At 39.5% G+C, this 20,069-nt stretch overlaps 1 protein-coding gene across 5 annotated transcripts in view; it reads left to right on the plus strand.

Annotated features, from left to right (window-relative positions):
- USP53 (ubiquitin specific peptidase 53) overlaps positions 1 to 20,065 on the plus strand; it is a 28,943-nt gene extending 8,878 nt beyond the window's left edge. For all 5 annotated transcript variants that reach the window (XM_027741176.2, XM_039383506.1, XM_027741184.2 and 2 more), the window contains exons 4-16: positions 2,541 to 2,675; positions 3,656 to 3,769; positions 3,856 to 3,938; positions 4,245 to 4,350; positions 4,766 to 4,912; positions 5,406 to 5,555; positions 6,036 to 6,207; positions 7,163 to 7,309; positions 7,954 to 8,097; positions 8,432 to 9,161; positions 10,880 to 10,953; positions 15,805 to 15,904; positions 16,396 to 20,065. In XM_027741176.2, coding sequence (XP_027596977.1) covers positions 2,541 to 2,675; positions 3,656 to 3,769; positions 3,856 to 3,938; positions 4,245 to 4,350; positions 4,766 to 4,912; positions 5,406 to 5,555; positions 6,036 to 6,207; positions 7,163 to 7,309; positions 7,954 to 8,097; positions 8,432 to 9,161; positions 10,880 to 10,953; positions 15,805 to 15,904; positions 16,396 to 17,383 — 3,090 coding nt within the window. In that variant the 3' untranslated portion in view covers positions 17,384 to 20,065. The remainder of the gene's footprint in view (positions 1 to 2,540; positions 2,676 to 3,655; positions 3,770 to 3,855; positions 3,939 to 4,244; positions 4,351 to 4,765; positions 4,913 to 5,405; positions 5,556 to 6,035; positions 6,208 to 7,162; positions 7,310 to 7,953; positions 8,098 to 8,431; positions 9,162 to 10,879; positions 10,954 to 15,804; positions 15,905 to 16,395) is intronic.
- Positions 20,066 to 20,069: the final 4 nt, after the last annotated feature.

A 20,069-nucleotide genomic window follows, 5' to 3' on the forward strand; every position in this document is an offset into this window, starting at 1 on the left:
GCAAGAACTGTTGGCAGTGACATGTCCTTCAGGATGTGTATAATCTATGTACTTGGTATTTTTTCCAGTAATTTTTAGCGTTTATCATCGTTGCAGTATTTTACAGCTAGTTTGGAATGTGTCTCTGTCTTTTTCCAAACATATTTCTTTGCTAAAAGGTGCTGTTTCATTTCTTTGGTTAAAATGTTTAATTTTAAAAAGCCAGGAGGCTGAGACTACACATATTCAGACTAACTTCCTGGGGCTTTTATTCCGACCTGTTTCAAAGCTCTTGACTCTGCAGAACTCATTGGGACTTCTTGTTTCCCCAGTGTTTTGATGCCAGTCCTGTTCTTCTGTGTGCTGGGCACTTGATCTTGTTAGTACAATAAAGAGCTGACCCGTAACTGGGGCATACCTGTGTTTGCAGATTAAAGCTTGTTTCTGTCTTGGGCTGGTGGCTTTAGTTTACGTTCGGCATCACTTTAAGCCACCTGCCAAAACAATGCACTGCCTTCAGCTGCTTCGTGAGGCTGCTCTGATTTAGGACTTGGAATTTTCTTTATTCTTTCAAGCCTCTGTTCTTGAGGGATTGATTACTCCATGATGCACCTCGTGGGATTTACCTAAATGGCTTACAGTGCACGAATGTTTTGTGTTGCCTGGACCGACATCTTCCTATTTTGATCAGTATTCCCAAGAATACTGATAAGAAGTGGTATTGCTGCCTGTTCTGAAATTGGTTGGAATGGAATTAGTTATTTTTTTAACAGTATAGCTGTGATCTTTAACTCCCTGGCCTGTGTACTGAGCTCAAAACCTTGCAGTTAATTTGTTTGGAAGTATCTGTCCTCAGCTGTTATGTACACTACTGGTTTTGCTTTCTTGGCTCTCTAGAGACACTGGTTGAGTAATTCTGTTTGTTTTGTGTTCAGAACCTGGGGCATTTTAATTTTCATGCAATATATGTGCTGGATGAGGATGCATTTCAGTAACTTGTTTGTGACTTCGGTCGGGTTTTTTTGGGTTTTTTTAGCTTTGGTTTTTATTTTTTTCTTTTTGGCCTTGGGCTATTTTAACCCTTTTTACTTGTTCACCAATTGAAGAAGGATATTATCTACATACAGCTTCTCCTATAAACTAAAAGCATAGCCAATAAATTCTAGCTTACCTCAGTTCAATCCATTATCTCTTTCTTTTGGTGGTGTTCAAGAATTAAATATGCTCTGTTCTTTTTTGGATAACACTGGGGTGAGACTTTGACTGTGCAGGCCACTAAACTGAGCATACATATCTGCACAACTGCTTAGCTGTACTTTTTTTTTTTTTTAGCTGGACATAAAAAGCTCTGTTGCATACCAAAAATTACCTACAGCCAAAATGAGTATTGATGAAAGTTTTCAAAGGAGAGCTAACTTGTATTTTCAGACCTGCTAAAAACTTCATTTTGAATGTTTAGGTGGAGAGAGTGACTAATTTTTATCAGTAGTCCATGCTTTTTATTTTGAGAGGGAACTTTAAATATTTAACAGACACCCTGGAATGCATCATGGTTAAAACACTAACTTTTGTTAGCACTGAAACTTTGCTTATCTGTTGCATCTTTGCCTTCTATCCAAAAGATTTTAACCATAGGAAGCCTATGTGAAGAATGCATGTTATTATTTATGCTTTACATGTCTTCTGCTGATTTGCTTTGTCTCTGTTCTCTGCATTTCCCTCTAAAGCTTGACTTAGAATTCTTGACAGTGGAATATAGACCCTGTAATATCTGAAAATATATAATTCATTTAATAGCTTTTAACTTTCAGTTCTTTCAAAATCAACCTGCCTTGCTTGCTAAATGATGAGGTCACTTGCATATGTATCTGCCAAAAAGAAAAGTAGCAGCCAACTCACTCTTCTGGGAAATGAAGGGAAAATCAAGTGCAATTTATTATTGTGTTCTGGAACTGCAGATATTGACCTGTTCTCTTGTATTGGGTGCACTGGTTCAGCAGTGAGCTGATTTAATAGCAAGGATTATCAGCACTCAATCTAATTTATGAGAGATTTTTACATATCCATAATTTTTAATAAACATACATTGCCCTCTGAAGTAGTAATGTAAATGCATTATTTAATGAATGATAGGTGTAAAACTAACCTGAGTGGTTTTACATTGTGCCCTAACAAATACACACCGTCTGTAAAGATGAGATACATATGGATGAGCTGCTATTCCAGTGGCCAGATTTAAAAAGCTGTATAGTTACAGACCAGGGGGGGTGTGTTGCTTTTGAGAGCTCAAGTCAATCATTTGCACTTTTATATACTCTTATGTTGTTGTTCTGTTGGATCAAAGTTCACTTTGGTAGCATAACTTCTTATCGTGGAATCGGTAACAGAACACAGAAACCAAGAACCTCCAAGAGAAAACAGTAATTTTTAAAGTTGCATAGGTTTATAAACATCATAAATACAAATATTTTATGTATTTATTCAAGAACTGATGTATTTGTGTAGAACTGGGGTGTCTGGTCAAGTGGGCAATGAAGCTGAGTAACTGTGTTTCTTCCTAGGCAATCTTTTCACAATTCCAGCACAGCCGAGAGAAAGCCCTCCCGTCGGACAACATGAGACACGCCCTGGCAGAAAGTTTCAAGGATGAACAGCGTTTCCAGCTTGGATTCATGGATGATGCAGCAGAATGCTTTGTGAGTGTCCCTGTGGCAGTTCAGTAGAATTGTGTTAGTTTAGCTGATGCCAAGCTGGCCTGTTGTTTCGGTAGCTCCAGGCTCACAGGGAGGATTCGAGTAACATAATGCTCCTGACCTTCTTTATGGCAGTTTAGGGCAGTGAGGATGATGAACTCTGAGTCACTCTTGGAAATTTCTGGGTGGAGAGAAGCGCTATCTTCTGAGGAGAAGCAGCACCCATGGATTTGAATGTGTAGTCTGTTCTTCATCAGCTGTTGAAATATATTCCATTACAACTCGCCAGCTCATTGCTGAATTCTTCTGCAGAAGAGATTTCCATTTTGTTATCCAAGAGGGAAGGGATACTTGAAGTAACCACTTGCTGTAATTACTTTCAGTCTGCTTTTATTAAGTGTCTCACTGAAAAACACGAGCCGTTAATGTGGCCATTAAAGATGACTCCAGATGGCACAGAACTCTGGCAAAGAAACCTTTCGAAGAGCTCCTGTGTTAGACAATGAAAATGTTCACCATAAAACACCTCCAGTATTAACTTTCAGACACAGATCTGAAGGGCAGAAAATATGATTGCTGCTTCAGTTACTTTCAGCTTTGGACATCTTTTGGAAGTATCCACAAATTAATTCCTCCTGCCTGCATTTTCACCTGAAAGCAATTGTTTGAGATCTTGCAGTCAGGTTAATGGATTGCAGTCATGAAAGAGAGCCTATCATTAATGTTTCATCTATTCAAAATGCATTTGAACCCTGAACTAATCAGCTGTCTGATCTACCTGACTAGACTCGCTTCTTCCCATTACCTCTGGTATTTTAGGCAAAAGATATAAAAATGGCCGTGCAGATTCAGGGGCCAAACTCGTGGCAATCATAGTACTTTTTGGTGCCAAAGGGAGTAGTTGGAAGTATTAAATTGTAACATTCCTCACGTATTCTGACTTCATCAGTTCAGTTTGTATTTACCTCGATGTTTCCTTTTAGGAAAATATCCTCGAGAGGATTCACTTTCACTTAGTGCCAAACAGTGAAACGGATATGTGCACTTCCAAATCCTGCATTTCTCATCAGAAGTTTGCTATGACGCTGTATGAGCAGGTCAGACCTTCATCTGATTGCTTTAACAAAGAACTTGTTTTCCCTGTGCTGAGTAAATAAAACCCGAAGTGTTTTTGGTGTTGCAGTGTGTCTGTCGCAGCTGTGGAGCATCGTCGGATCCGTTGCCTTTCACGGAATTCGTGCGTTATATTTCCACCACAGCCCTCTGGTGAGAGCTTTTCTTTTGTTAACTCACTTCTCTATATACACCCTTCTAATACTGTGCCAAGCATGCCAGAGAAATGCTGTAAGTGTTAATGTATTTCTTTGTTACCTTTTTGAGATACTGCCCAGAAATAACATTTGAATTTCAAAAGCAAGACGTAGAGAGAGCTTCACAAAAAAGTTTGTACTGCTACTGTTTGACCACTGTATACTTTCTTTCTAGTCATACAGTGTAGTCAGTTGAGAGTTGGCTGAAATCTGTTGACTCTTAAGAAGTGAGATCCACAGTTATGTCATTTATTTTTTACAGTAATGAAGTAGAAAAAATGATGGAGAGGCACGAACGTCTCAAGCCAGAAATGTTTGCAGAATTGCTGCAGGCAGCAAATACTGCTGACGACTACAGAAAGTGTCCTGTAAGTAAACAAAGATGTTACATTACTTTAAGACACAAGGGAGAACTCTCCAGGATATTAAATCAGGCTAAATATTCCCCTAACAAGCAGGGTTACCTCTGGATGCTTCAGCACACACCAGCTTAGGATGAAAAAAGCCCTTAAACTTATATTTTATTGCTCCAGTTATTGAGATTTCAGTTTTAAGGTGGTGATTGGTAGAAGTTAAGCTGTAGTCTTCATCAGAAGGATTTTATGATGAAGAATGTTACTCTTGAACTGTTAGAAACAAACACCACAACTAAATTTTAGAATTAGAAGAAGTAGCAGAATTGTTTTGTTGCACTAATTCTTGTGTAATAACTCACCTTTGGACTTCCATTTTTTAAACATCTCTGTTTTCCCCCCCCATCACATTTTTTTTCCCTTTTTCTAGAGTAACTGTGGTCAGAAAATAAAAATTCGTCGTGTCCTTATGAATTGTCCTGAGATTGTGACAATCGGCTTAGTCTGGGATTCAGAACACTCTGATCTGACAGAAGAGGTTATGAGGAATCTGGCTACACAGCTTTATCTTCCTGGGGTACCTGACCTAAAACTTACTATTTGCTTACTCTAGAATTTAATTTTGCATGGATTTTATGGTTATGTAAATATATCCAACATAGAAATACTCTCATGTATTTTTAAAAAGCACAATTTAACTTCCAAGTTTATGTCTGCTTTTCCCATTCTTTATAACGTGCTGCTTGATGTAGTTTCCATGAGAAGGAAAAGTCCTGTCAGAAGTGTTGGTTTTTGTGCCCAAGTACAAAGATTAATGTAGGTGTGTTCCTAGTTGAAAATCGAGGAATATAATTTTCAGCTGGAAATTTGTGGAATTATTCCAGAGCATTCATATTTTACTCTTTAAAATAGAGCTATGAGGTACAAAAATCAGTATTTATACTCAGGAAAAACTGTATAATGCTACAGGACAGTCAATACCAATTGCCTTGGTGAAATGCCAGCAGTAGGTCAGGAAATTAAGGCTAAATGTTTTACACACGTTTTAAAATAGATAACCATTTTTACAGCTGTTTTATAGGGTTACAGACGAAAATGCCAAAAATAGTGAGCTTTTTCTTGTGGGAATGATTTGCTACACGAGCCGACATTACTGTGCCTTTGCCTTTCACACCAAGAGCTGCAAATGGGTGCTGTTTGATGATGCTAATGTAAAAGAGGTAAATACTGGGTTTACTCCTTCCAAATTTAGTGATCTTTTCTTTTCTGGAGTGCATTTCTCCTGACGCCAAACTTGAAGAAAGTCGAGGCCACGTTTTTATTTTAATAAACTTTTAGTTTTGTAAATCAGTTTTCACAAATCAATTTTGGAGCTGGCTTCGCTACTTTGTAGTCGTGCCCTACAAATGCTGAACGTTTCAGGATGTTCGTGCACTTGTGCAGTTGAATTTGTACTTCTTTTAAAGAAAAAGAAGATACTGGCAGTTGTATTCATAGGAATGATGTTCTGATTGTTATCCCGTGTATTATTATTCTCTCTGCTGCAGTTTCTGTACACCAATGTGCTAAAAATGTTGAATCTTCATGTACCTTTGGAATTAGGCATTTGGTACCGGCTGCTTGACAAATTACTCTTTCTGTATTTGGCTTCAGGGCTGTTGGTAAAGTTCTGAGGTTTGTTTTGTTGTTTTTTTTCTTAGATTGGAACGAAATGGAAAGACGTGGTCTCCAGGTGCATTCGGTGTCACTTCCAGCCATTGCTGCTGTTTTATGCTAACCCAGATGGCACAGCTGTATCTCCAGAGGATGCACCAAAGCAGATTATTCACTGGTCTCAGTGTAAAACAGCAGGAGGAAATGGGGAAGACTTGGGTAATTAGATATATTTATTTTTAATAACAGTATCAGCTATATTTCTGAAATGGGGTTTATAAAGGAGGAGGTAATGGATTGGCTGCTTTGTTCTTATCAGTCATTATCTAAAGAGTCTCAAAAGAAAAGAGATTAGTGTATATAATCAATGTTAGAACTGTTTGGCTAATAAGGGAATAAAAATTGAGACTAATGGGTAATGGGGAAAAAAGATGTTCTGTTGTAGATTGGTCAGAACTGCTTTGCACAACTTCAGTAATTTGAGAAGACAATTGTAGTGTATTTGTAGATGTGGGTGTTCCTATGTGTGTATTGAAACATTTAAAATACCTTTTCAAAGTGCTATAAAAAGATACTTTAAAGCTTCATGCACATATAGGGATAGATTTGGAGATGTGTGTCTATGTGTGTATATATATATATACACACATATATGTATGTACAGAGAGCACAGTTCAGAACTTTGGGAAAAATCAAAAGGAGCTTCAGGAAACTTCTTTTATCTGAGATTCGTGTACACTAAGCCTCACTGTAAGAATCCAGCCCTTTTGGTTCTGCAGTTTGTTCTGCTGTCTAGGGTTTTTTAAATTATTTTATTTTAATCTTAAACATATCTTACAAGTAAATTAAATAAAAGCCAAATTGAATTTGACATGTTCCTCTTCACATAATGCATAGTGATAGGGCATAGACTGCTTCAGGGAGGAAAGAACTGAGGACCCTCTTCCACTACAGGCTACCACTATAAATATGGCAGTATATCAAATATTACAGAACCTTATTGCCTAGTACAGGGAAATGTAGTGTAGGTTTTAGTGAGGTTTTTCTTCTGTTTTGTTTCTTTTTTTTTTTTAATCTGCAATTAAAAAGCTTTCTTTTTTTTTTTTAATTTAGATATTGAAAATTTTAACTTGGGAAGCTTTTTCTGTCTAAAGCCAAATGTATTGTTTGACAGGATTTGAAAAGCATTCTGCTGCTAAATCAGAGCATGTGAAAGAGAATGGAATTGGAGACATTAATCAAAGGAGTAATAAAAAGCTTCAGCCAGATAATTCAGCATTCAGTAGAAGCCACATTCAAGCGAGTGGTGGTAGAGGTCCAGGTATGTATTCCCCATTCCCACCCAAAAAATGCCCAGATATGTCTTACTATGAAATATTTCAGATTATGGCATTTCAGGTGTGTGATAACCTCGGGAGTAGAAGTGTTTCTAAAGGAAGAATTCCATCACTGACTGACTGAGTTGTTGTTCAGACATTCGTTCAGTGTTTTAAGTAATATGTGAATATCTGCCATGGAAAGTTAACTTTTCCAGAGAACTGCAAATGCAGAATATTTTTTATTACCCTCATTATTCCTTCGCTAAAGTGGCTCTTGAGGCCTTGATCCCTTTCTCAATCATCATAAAGCTTTCCAGTCATGTTGTTGGTCGAAAGGCACATTAGTGACTTGAGGCTGAGGTGAGGCTCTGTGGATCACTGGCTACCTGAGGAACACTCTTCCCCAACAGTATTGTGATATGCAGCATTATTTGTAGTCCTGTATGTTAATGGACTTTGTTTGGGAAGAAATCCAATTTTCTCAATCTGTGTTATGTAATCCATCAGTCTTTTTAAGTAGTACTAATATAAAAAACTTAGGTTACGGTCCCTAAATGGTCCATGTGTGTGTGTTTTGATATATTTGTGTGTTTTGATGGTGAATGACTTTTGAGTAATGGTCTTTGACAAGAAGTGTTTTTTGCAGCTAAGTTGGGTTACAGCGATCAAAAGGACAGGCTGAAGGACTTATCCAGAGAGTGTGCTCAGAGAGCTGCTGACATGAAAAACTTCACATCCTTACGAAAAGACGCGGACAGAGGACCAAGGAAAGAGTCTGGGAGACAAAGAGGTACATTTTAAGAATGTGACCAGAGAATCCACGGGTTAAATAGCTTTCTCCTTTTAAGAGAAATTCAATATTCTGAAATACGTACTGGATTTGTAGAGATACTGTAAGAAACATTAGTAGTGTAACAATATCAGTTCAATGACCACTCCCACCTTGGAGGTGTTCCAGGCCAGGCTGAACGGGGCTTGGAGCAACCTGGTCTAGTGGAAGGTGTCTCTGCCCATGGTAGGGAGGGTTGGAATGAGGTGGTCTTTAGGGTCTCTTCCAACCCAATCCATTCTCTGAAACATGAATGAGAACTGTAATGGAGCTTTTTTCCTTTTGTCCTTACAAGATTTGATTGGGGAAGACCGTTCCAGCGTGAAGTCGGGGTCTCCTCCCGTTGGAAATGGCCTCAGGCACTGCGTGGATCAGCGGATATACAGCAGCCAGGGAAGAGGCCCCTACAGGCACGACAGCGCACCTCACCCAGCAAAGCTTTCTGCACACGTGCTCGGATCAAATAAAACAGAACCTTTTGCTGCTGGGGAGAAAGCAGTGCCAAGGACGCGGCCTGACGGTGTCACTGGCTATGATACGGACACCAGTCAGGACTCCAGGGACAAAGGAAGCGTCAGCAGCAGGAGCAGAAGTAAAGGTTGGAAACCGATGCGGGAGACGCTGAACGTAGACAGCATTTTCAGTGAGTCCGAGAAAAAACAGCACAGCCCAAAGCACAAGGCAAACCTGAGCAGTAAATCTAAGCACGAAAAGGAGCGCAGCTTTAACCACTGGCCAAAAGAGAACCAAGTGCAGAAGGGTTTAATGACTATATATGAGGATGAAACGAAACAGGATACGGGAAGTCGAAGTTCACTGGATTCGGAGGGAAAAGGGAACGCTGAAAAAAGCAAAGGATTTACAGAGAGAAAAGTCCATGGTGATAACTGGCAAATTCAGAGGACAGAATCTGGATATGAAAGCAGTGATCATATCAGCAACGGATCTGCAAATCCGGACTCCCCTGTTATTGAAGGAATCAATCCGGCAGATGTCAAGAATGTGAAAGAAAGTGCTTCCTGCAGGTAATGCTCACGCTCTTAGTGCTTGCATAGATGCTATTCATAGAAAACCAAGCTGCTCTAATATTTATGTATTGTTCAGAAAACAAAAAACCCAAGAAAACATGCTTTGGAACTTGCTTGGGGTCAGGCATGTGGAAGGCTGGAGTGTGTCTAGAAGTAAGGGTGTGGGCAATTAAGTGTCCCATTTGCCTTCACGCTGAGGCTGCAGCGCTGGTTCCCTGTGGAAGGCACTGAGCCAGACACTGCTGAGCCTTGCTGAGGGACAGGGCGTGTTCATTCCTAGTAGTTGCTACACTTCTTTACTCAGGAGACTTTTAGACTGTGGGCAACTTTCCATCTGTAGTAGAACACAGTGTCCATATAAACCATACCTGTAACATTTGTACAGACAGGCCCTGACAAGGAGATGGGATTGGCAGTAGGTGACTCTTGTGTGCTGTTACTACTCACTGTGCAGAAATTCAGCGTTCTAGAACACTTCAGATATTGATCACCTGGTAATTGATTGACCGGTTTGAAATTACTAAAACTGGCCCAAAATGTGGTTAGTAGCCGTATTTTATTAGACTTACTTAGAAGGGATGTATGTTAGGAATTAAGTATCCTGTTCAGGGATGTTGTGTAATCTCTGTCTGTGAAGATATACCCCTAACCCAGCAGGATGTGATCCTGGTATGGAGTTGACCCTGCTTGACCAAGGGGGTTTGGACTAGATTCCAGCTTCAGTTTATGTGGTGCTGTGAAATAGAATCCTCCCACATGCAGTTTTCTGTATTGTGTATCTTAAACTGTTAGTGGAAGGATCCTACCTAGAACCCATCCATTCTTCTTTCAAATCTTGCTTATATCCTTAAAATGAAAGAGCACAGATAGAATCACAGAATACCCTGAGTCAGAAGGGATCCACGAGGATCACTGAAGTCCAACTCCTGGCTGTGCAACAGGACAACTCCAGGAATCACACCATGTGCCCGAGACTGTTGTCCAAATGCTTCTTGAAGAGTTGAGAGGCCAAGCCTGGTCACAAATGATTGCTACATCTCTGCAAATGTTTGGACATATATTTTCATGAGAAGTTATTTTATGGGAAAAAACAACAGCAAATACCAGGAAATGAAAAGGCTTTGACTTCCTTCCAGTACCTGAAGGGAGCCTACAAGAAAGATGGAGAGGGACTTTTTACAAGAACCTGGAGTGAAAGGACCAGAGGGAATGGCTTCAAACTGAGAGAGAGTAGGTTTAGATTAGACATTAGGAAGAAATTGTTTACTGTGAGGGTGGTGAGGCACTGGAACAGCTTGTCCAGAAAAGCTGTGGATCCCCCCATCCCTGGAAGTGTCCAAGGCCAGGTTGGATGGGGCTCTGAGCAACGTGGTCTAGTGGAAGGGGGGTTGGAACTGGATGATTTTTAAGATCCCTTCCAACTCAGACCAATCTGTGATTCTCCAAGTGGAGATGCAAAAGTTTAGAACTTATTTCATAAAGTATTGTAAGAAGTTATCAAAGCAAACTGCTTAGTTAAAAACATACAAAATGCAGCTTCCATAGTGAAATGTCTTTGATTATTTTGAAACCACAAGAAAGCAAAATCAGTCATTTTTGTCTGTCCGTATTAAAAGATTCAGGTCATCCTAAATTTTTGTGGATCAGCACAGGCTGCCACATGTGGGAGCAGTGCTAAAAGCAGTGTTCAAATCACATATGTGCTTCTTTTACAGCGAACAGAACTCGTCAACCAAAAAAGCTGAGCATGTGTTACATCCGGTGCCCCAGCAGAACAGAAACTTCCACGGTAAGAACCCCTAGAAAGGTTAAGCTGTCAAAAAGTATGTGAGATGTACCAGAATTTGAAAATGTATTAATATCACACAAGAGATGGGCAGATTTCTGAATAGCCTTTTGTATTTTTTATCATTTTGCTGCATAAATTAATGTCTTCATCTGTCGCAAAATCAAAATATGTATGTACCATTTATCATTGCTTTTTTTTTAACAAGCCATAACCAAATATTTCAAAGTTAGGCAATTTGTGTATCAGGTTGGCTGTATTTCAGTGTATTAGAAGAAAATTGGCATGGAATTTGTGGCTGTTTTGACCATGATGGAAGAGGTTTTCTTATATACTTATTTTCAGTCGAGATCTCTCTTACTGACTCATCATAGCCTGTGTACTCTGTCTTCTTGAAAATGGCAGAGGAAATATGTTTTGTGGGTGTTTTTCCTGCCCAGTGAATTAGAAATTTTCTTGAAGCTTTTCAGTGAGCTATACTGATGGATGAAGATGAAAAGCGTTCATATCCTTTCTTTGCTCTTGTTGTTGGATTTGTTTTGTTGGGGTTTTTTTGTTTTGGCAAGTGGGCATGTTTCTCCTCCCCCTACCCCTTACCCCCCCCCCCAAAAAAAAACCCAACCCAAACACAAAAAACATTGTAATTTTGTTCACTCCCCGTGTTTTCCCCAAAAACCATTTCCATGAACTTTCTTGGTGGATACTAAGGAAGGTTTTTTTTTTTCCTTAAAGGTCTGGGTGGACTGTGGTACCATTTGTTTTCCTTCAAGATATGAAGCAATATCAGGAAGAAACACTTGTAACAAGGAAGTCTACTTCCTTTTACATACTAATATGTCTGCTGGGGTTTTATAAAGTTGATAAATGCCTTGGCATATAAATATTATAGGTCAGCTTGAGGCCAGCCAAAATCATTATCTGCTGGTGCTGAAACAATGGAAGGGTGCTTGTACAAAGAGGGGCAATAAATATTAGGCCACTTCCTCAGGAAACATTTGATTTTTATAGATATCATACTTCTTTCCAAATAATGTATAGTATAGTATAGTTTCTCCTAAGACTTAAAGTAGGGAGTGGGGGTGCTGCCATACCACTTCTACCTTTCCTAGCCTTATTCTAACCTATTTTTTGGTTGTAGGAAGAGAACTAATTTGGTGTTTTATTTTGATGAGCAAAAAAAAAAAAGCCCCAAACCCAAAAGTGAGTTGCATGGAATGCAAAGATCTGGTTTTGCATGACATTCACTCTGCTTTAGTTCTGCACTACACCATTCTTATCAAACACACTTGGATAGGAAAAAAAGAAAAAAACACCAGTGAAAAACACATAAAGGACTCTGGGGTGAAAAACAGGTGGGTTAAAACAATGGTTGAGCTTGTAATGAGTGTTCTCTGGAGAGAGTACTTAAGTATACTGAAAACTTTCAACATTTTACAAACACTGTACATTTTCTTTAAAAAAATGTAGTGATTTCAGGTGATCCTTAGAGTTCTCCTTAAAAAACTGATGATAGCATCCCATCTAATCAGTTATTTTAATTCAGTGACTAACTTTTGAATAGTTTCATAACAAAAATGTATGTATTTAAATCAGTTGTGAAGGTCTCACGTGTGCAAGTTTTGGAAAATAATACTTTTAGTGGAACTGATTAATGGACAGAAAAGATAATCTGAAGAGTTTGATCATTTCACATGTGTATTGGGCTCACGATTTATTTAGTCTCAGTTTTAAAAGTGTGTCAGGACACCTTTAGCAAGGACAAGAGTAGTCATTTACATGTTTCAGTTGTGTTACCTATGTTTTATCTCTGGGTGTTTATGAACAAGACGTGGATTGGTAGGTAAGAACCAAAGAGGCTCCCAGAAAATAGTACTTTTAAAAAAAATGCTCAGTCCTTTCTGAGAGAGGAATGGAAGAAATCTTCGTTAGGCTCTCATGGCAACTGCAACAAATATGTCTGAGTGGGTTTTCTGTGGGGAAAACTTCTTATGGAAATAATGTTGGACTTGTAATTCTGCCCACCGTTTGTGTAACTGTGCTTTTCCAGCTCCTTGTTTTTAACTGGAGCTGAATAAGGAAGGCTACTGTTCAGCAGTTGAGGAATTCTGTCCCTGACTTACAAAAATAAACTTATTGTTAGAGCATTATAAAGATAGAAACACTGGATCACGCAGTGGTGGGGAGATCAAATGGCTGCTGCTTACACTGGCAGTGAGCAGTTGATAACTAGTGCTGAAGCAAAGGTCCCCCAAGGCCAATCCCTAATTTGTGTGGCCGGATTTTGGCAGGACAACACAAATATTGAGTAAGCAGATATTCATATTAAGCATAATTCATATTAACGACTTAGTGTTTATGAAGCTTGAACTTGATGAACTGAGGAGGAGAGGTTTTTTTTGGTTATGAGGAACATGTGACATGAGCAGTGCGAGGGCAAAACTTCCAACCTCACATTCTTCCAATTGAAGAATGATGACTATAATTTTAATGGTTTTCCTGTTAATTATTAAGCTTAATAGCATGAGACAACTCCAGCTGAAATCTAGAATCATCCTGAAGCTCTGGTGAGTGTGTGTAAAGAAGAATCCAAATTGCCTTTGCTTCCAAAAGTACAGTTCCTTGAATATAAGGATTTCTTTTTTTCCCTGAAAATTGGTCACCATTTTTAAAAAATAATATTTTATTTTGGACAAGTTATAATGTGTTTACCTTCTTGACTTGGATTATGTTCTTGTTCAACATTTCCAAAGCTTCCAGTAAGTTTGCCTGTAATTTCCACTTAATTCAGAAAATGTCTGGGTTAAGAGAGAGGAATTTGCCACAATATGTGTTATGAAAAATAGTACAATTTGGTTTTTTATTGATAAAGTTATTTTAAAAAAAAGTAAGTTGTTTTTTTTTTTGTAAAAAAATTTCCAGGAAATGTGCGGCTACAACACATTAGAAGGAAATTGAATTTAATGTGGAGTTGAGTTTTTGTTGGAGATTTCTGTATTTATGCTCATGTGGGGGTTTTTCCCCCACAGAAAGCAGATTTTTGCACATGTTCTGTATTTGTAAATGGAGATACCAGAGGAGAAGTTCTGTCCTAACAGTGGGCTATAGAACAGATATTAATATCTTGGAAATCTCGATGGACTACTCAGACGTGAAAATAGGTGTTCATAAATCTTAAAAGCAGGCAGTTTGTACCTCCTAAAGCAGCTTCCTCTCATTTATTGCTCAGCTCCTCGAGCCCCATTGATAAGGATGCCGGGCTCCGGCCGAGCGCCGCGCTTGTGCCTCCCCATATTTAGGTTCGCAGAGGACGCGGAGCCAAAATTCCCGATGGAGCCGGCGTCCGGTTTTACCCGTGCATGGCTGTCCTGTCAGCAGCAGGGAAAATAACAGGTCTATTTTTAAGGCCGGCTGGAATTCTGCGGGCGCGGGGCGCGCGGGGCGGCCGGAGGTGCCGGGGGAGCCGCCTGGGCTGTGCTGCCGCCCCCGGGCCGGCCCCCGGTACTGCCGCCTCCCCAAACGAAACCATCGCGCCCGGCACCGCTGGGAAACGTTCTCTCCTTGAAACGCTGCTCCGTGTTACTGAGCTCACTGTTAGGTGGAGCAGTTTTGAACTGCTGCTTTTTTCACTGTCAGGACGTGAAGGAAAGCCATAGGTTGTCTCTTGTGCTGTATGCTGATTTAACCTCTGCTACCTGTGTTCTTGCTCAAAGATGGTGCCTTTAGTCTTTCATCATTTAAAGACAGGGCAGATATTGACCATCAAAATGAGCATCACCCAAAGTTTTTAGTTTAATTCTGTTCTGTTGTTGGGCTTTTGACTTGTGTGTTCATGAGTCAAAAGTTCCCTGACTTCTAATACTTAAACTTCGTGAGGTAACAAGTGAAACAGGTGTGTAGTTATGAGTCTAGTCTATACATAGACAAAATAAGCCATTGTAACAATAATAATAATAATAATAATAATAATAATAATAATAATAATAATAATAATGCCATTCCTTTGAATGGCTTCAGAGCAGGTGACTGATTATAATGGGCTAATCACTGCATTAGGAAGACTTAGAGTATCTATCTCTAAACAAACAGACTGTTGCTTGTCACTTGCCAAGGGAGTGTTTTATTCTGTGTGGTGTTGACACGAATACTTCAAGGCTTCCTTTATTTACTGTTCATCAGGAGCTGCCTTGTTCAGAAATTGTGTATTTTGGGGGAATGTTTTTTTGCCTGTCAGTAAAACACTGGCTCAGGCACTCAGTGGTGTGTGTTTGGGGCACGTGAGTGACAGTGCTCTCGGTCTGCTCAGCATCTCTGCGAGCTGTACAGTCTCGCTCCAAGGTTTTAATCGTTCCAAAGAATGTATTTCTTTAAACCCACATACAAAAAAACCCCCCTAAAACGTCCCAAATCCCTACATTCATTTGATTTAATGATTATTACATGATGTGAAATTTAAGATTTCATAAATAGTTTTTATTTTGTAATTTAAATGATTTTGGATGGTGGAATAAGCAAGCATGGTTTAATAAAAAGCTGCTTTTGAAACTGTGCTTTTAGTAAGATTAAATATTAGGGTGATGCTGAAAGTGCGTCTATAGGACTTGTGATAATTACCTATTTTCTGGTAACAAAAAACCCAGAAAATTATCTCCAGATTATTTAGCATTAAGGTGAGATCTGGCCACCTGTGACAGGTTGTCTTCAAAGTGGCTATTTTGATTAATCTCAAACTTTGAAAGGCATTAATTGTCCTGTTGTGTTGTGTGTTGTTTGTTTTTGTAACCTCTGAGCAATTACAAAGAAGGAATTGGACTGTATATATGCTTATTTTGAAATACCTTTTTTTTCTACCCCCAGATTTGAGGAAAGACCAGTTCAATTCTGAAGTTAACTACAGACCTCATGTTGGTTTCCCAACAGAATTACATATGCAGGTGCCCAGTCCTCAAGTAAAGAGGTAATTAATACTGGCATCATTTACTCTATAATAGTTTAAGAAATGTTGAATTCTGTTATGTTACAATAATCAATATTAAGCACTGAAAAGCTAAGGTATTGAAAGTTTTGACAATCAAGAATCTAAACACAAATTTAGCAGGCAAAAGTAACATCCAATATTTGAAAGTGGATGTATCAGTCACAAGGATGCTAAAAAGAGAGCAGAGATCATGTTTGACATAGTCCTGAATGTTGAAGGAATTTATCTTACCTTGCAGCTCTTGCAGAGATTTTTCTGGGGGGCACTTTACATTTCAAATGAAAGAAACCTTGGAGTAATTTAACACAACTTTTAATCAATGGCTGTAAGTTAAACAGATTCCAGTTCTCTCGTCAGTTTGAATATTTAGGCAGTTTTACCAAGACTGTCTTTGAAAAAATCCTTGGGCTATTTGAACCCCTTCATGTGTTTTTAGGGATACTTACATCTTGTGTGTTTTTGTATTTTAGAGCTGAAATGCCTGAGACCAACAAGAAATTTTTCCCCTCATCAGCTCTACAGCCAGTTGTCAGAGACATTGTGAAGTCGGAAAGCAGGAACAAGGCAAACGGACAGAATCCTTCAGAGTGGCTTCACCCGGACAGGTTTGAGAAGGTGAACGTGGCAGTGTTCTGTCCTGATGGCATATCCCACCCCCACCCCGAGAATGCCTGTGGCAGGAAGCTGCTCCACAGTGACTTTGTGCCCTCCGCCCAGCCGCAGTCTCACCACACAAGAACGCTCGGTCCCAAGGTGGGCTTGGTGCCCTGTGTGCCACAGTCCCTGCCGGAGAGGGCCGTGGTGCTTCCCGCCCCTCCCGCTGAGCACGCCGGGCACCCGCTGCGGAGGGGGGATGCCCTTTGGGTGCCTGAAGCAGTGTACCAGAACGTCCCTCCCCCTCTGCCACCCAAGAAATATGCTCTGAATACTTTGCCGGGATCAGAGGGTAACTCGGCAGCGGACGTAAAACCCACGGAAGCGTTGCAAAGTAATCCACTGAGGCCAACAGGTGCACCTCCAAAACCTGCACCAGAACCGAGTGTACTCCCACCAGAACAAAGGCTGAAAGAGCCCTTTCCGGGGAACGAACTGTTTGTCCACAAACCGGACTCTCCACCTCGCTTGTCAGTCAATGACTTCTGGACCGTGTCTGAGAACTTGTTAAAGAAAGGATCCCGTCACACGGGGCCGAGTCCTGGCTACGTGGACGGGAACGACAGCGTGTCCCTCACGACCTACTTCTCAGTCGACAGCTGCATGACTGACACCTACAGGATGAAGTACCACCAGAGGCCCAAGCTGTACTTTACGGAGAGCGGGAGCTTTCCCAAGGAGAAGCATCCTCCAGCAGCTGGGGTAGAACTGAACGCTACGTACCACGCCACCCTGGAACCCAGGCACCCCGCACCCGAGCCGAGGTACAAGGCAAATGCAGAAGGCATCCACTGCAGCCGATAGATCCATAAAAAAACCCCACACCCGGATCTGACTTTTGCATTTCATGTAGTCTGTGAACGGGCACAAACCTTGAATGTGTGTGTGTGTGATAACCAGGTACCCAGCTGACCGTACTTTGCGTGGGAGTTACCACTGTTCCAATGAATATGCAAATTGGAGGCCAACGGAGGAGAAGAGGTGCTAAACTTGTGGTTCTTTGATTTGTTACTCTAGTTGCCTTAATGCTTACCTCTGTTACTCAGCTTGTCTTCTACAGTTTGTACTAAACATGGTCCCTTGGGGTGTGCACATCTTACAGCAGTGGGATCGACTGGACGTTACTAAATCTGTAAGAAGATTTAATTAGTTGCAGTTTAAGAAGTGCTCCTTCAGACTGTGGTCACTACCTACTTAGACTAACAAAAGGGATACCACATAAAATGCAGTAAATGTAGTAATAATAGAGTATTATTTGTCCTGAGAGGTGGCAGGAGATGACACGGTTTTTTCAACTGACTTCTCCGAGAGTCTGTGCTTTCACAAACCTTCAAGTGTCTTTAATACAAGTTTACCCAGAGGATTTATTTTTTATTTGAAAAGCCTTAATAATAATAATCCTTTAAAAACCGTCCTGGTTTGCAAATGCTAAATGAGACTTTCAAAGGGAATTGAAGTAAACTGCAGTAATACTGTCCTATTAATACACCTGCTCTATGTTAGTGGACGTTTTTAAACACATTTATCAGATTTTGTTCACCCTATAAGCTATATACTTTAACTTATTAAATTTAACTACATCACTTACAAACTGGTATAAGAGAATAGGATGCTAATTTTAAATACAGAGTTATCATGCAACTATGAAAGATTAGTTTTCTAAGGTTTTAGATAGAGTTACTGCTTCTGTTCAGTTCTGATTTATCCTCCAAGTGCATGCAAAGTTATTGCTGCTATTTATTAAGCTTCCCTTCTTTTCCAACTTGACATTTTGAGCATTGGTTCATGGGGATCACACATTTGATTTTTTTTTTAATTAATTTTCTTTTACTGCTGTGTTTCCCCCTCTGGAACCGCCCTACACATGGGTGTGGTCTGCATTAGCAGATCGGGCTGAACGCGCAGCCCTTCAGACTGTGGTGGCTGAGGGGCAGGGAAAGAAGAGGTTCCTCCTTCTCTGCTCCGTCACTGCCTACAGTTTTGGCAGCTCTGGCATTTACCTTGTCTTTTGTTAACCTGACTTAGTAACAAAGGGGAGGATTTATTTGGCTTTTATTTGGTTAGTTAAATCAGTGCACAGAACTATCTAGCGTGTGCTGAGGCAGTGGCAGCAAAGCCTGACACGATCCAAAAAGGCTAAATTTTTCCATTACTCACATTAGAGTGTTAACTTGGGGTGCTGCTGATTACACCTAAATCATCAATGCCTTTTAGTTACAAAAATAATGCAACAAGGTTAAAGATGCATAATAAACACTCTTGCTTATACTTGCACTGTTAGTCAGAAAGGCTTTTTTTTTTATGTTTATAACTTTATGTACATGAATTTTAGTGCTCCAGCCAAACGTTGGCAATTGTTTAGCACAATTATCTAAGGTAAACACTTAAACATTACTTTTGGTTATTCTGTGGCAAGGTCAGTTTTTTTTCTTTTAAATTACATGCAACTTACAGTAGAACTGGAACATTATATATATGCAACAAACCAGGTATCTCAGATTAACCTTATTTCTACCTTCTTGATCAAAGTTAGTTGTAGCACTTGGAAAAAAAAATGAATTCAAGGATTTATAGTGAAAATACTATGCATGTTTAGGTATGGCTGCTGGTAAACAGCAACTTAAAAAATGATCCTTTTGTAAGAAAAATCAGTTGAATACAGAAGAACACTAAAAATGTAAGAACGTGGGTGATTCCTATTGTAATATTTTTGAGAGAGATTTCAGAACCTGTAAATTAAACTTTTCTAGTTCATCTAGCCATGTTACATAATATACATAGCCAGTTAAGTACAGCTGTCTTCTAATACCTGTGTAAAAAAACCCCAAGATTTATGGAATTTGTAAATAATGTACAATTTGTAAAATGTTTTGCAAAAAAGAAAAAATAATCTTGTATTTGAAATGACAGTATTTTTATGTATGAATAGCACAGCAACAACTGTGAATGATGTTAGAACACTTATTTTTAAACATGCATAGCAACGTTGCTACTTCTGTCCCAGGAGCAATATGAATGCCTCTTACTGATACCAATGAACTCGGCTCCCAGGAAGCACAACTGGTAAACTCATTTCTGAAGTAGCTGCAGTGATTTAGATGTTCTTCAGTCTCCTTGCTTGGCTTGAAACAATCTTACCAGACAACTCTCTCTGTGCCCCCCATGTTTACCAGGTATTTAATTATCCTCCCCAGACAGCTAATCGAGGCACCTTTGTTTTTATATTTGACTCTGCACTCCCTGTATGTATGTATGTAATATTTGCTAACTAATATGTGATAACTCATTTTAACTTACCTAGGGTGCCTATTTATTTTTTTATAAATGTCCCCTCCCGGCTATAGATTTGTATAAGAGCCTAGACAATTTTTGTAACAGTAAAGATATTAACAAGTCTTGTAATTAATATATATTTTTCAGTCTTTAGAGTTATTTTCTTGCGAAGTTCTGCTTGTTCAAAATATCAAGATAAAAATTTAAAATCTTTGGT

This window comes from Pipra filicauda, unplaced genomic scaffold (assembly GCF_003945595.2).
Source record: "Pipra filicauda isolate LSUMZ 115617 unplaced genomic scaffold, ASM394559v2 scaffold312_size1046226_pilon, whole genome shotgun sequence".
NCBI classification, from domain to species: Eukaryota; Metazoa; Chordata; class Aves; order Passeriformes; family Pipridae; genus Pipra; species Pipra filicauda.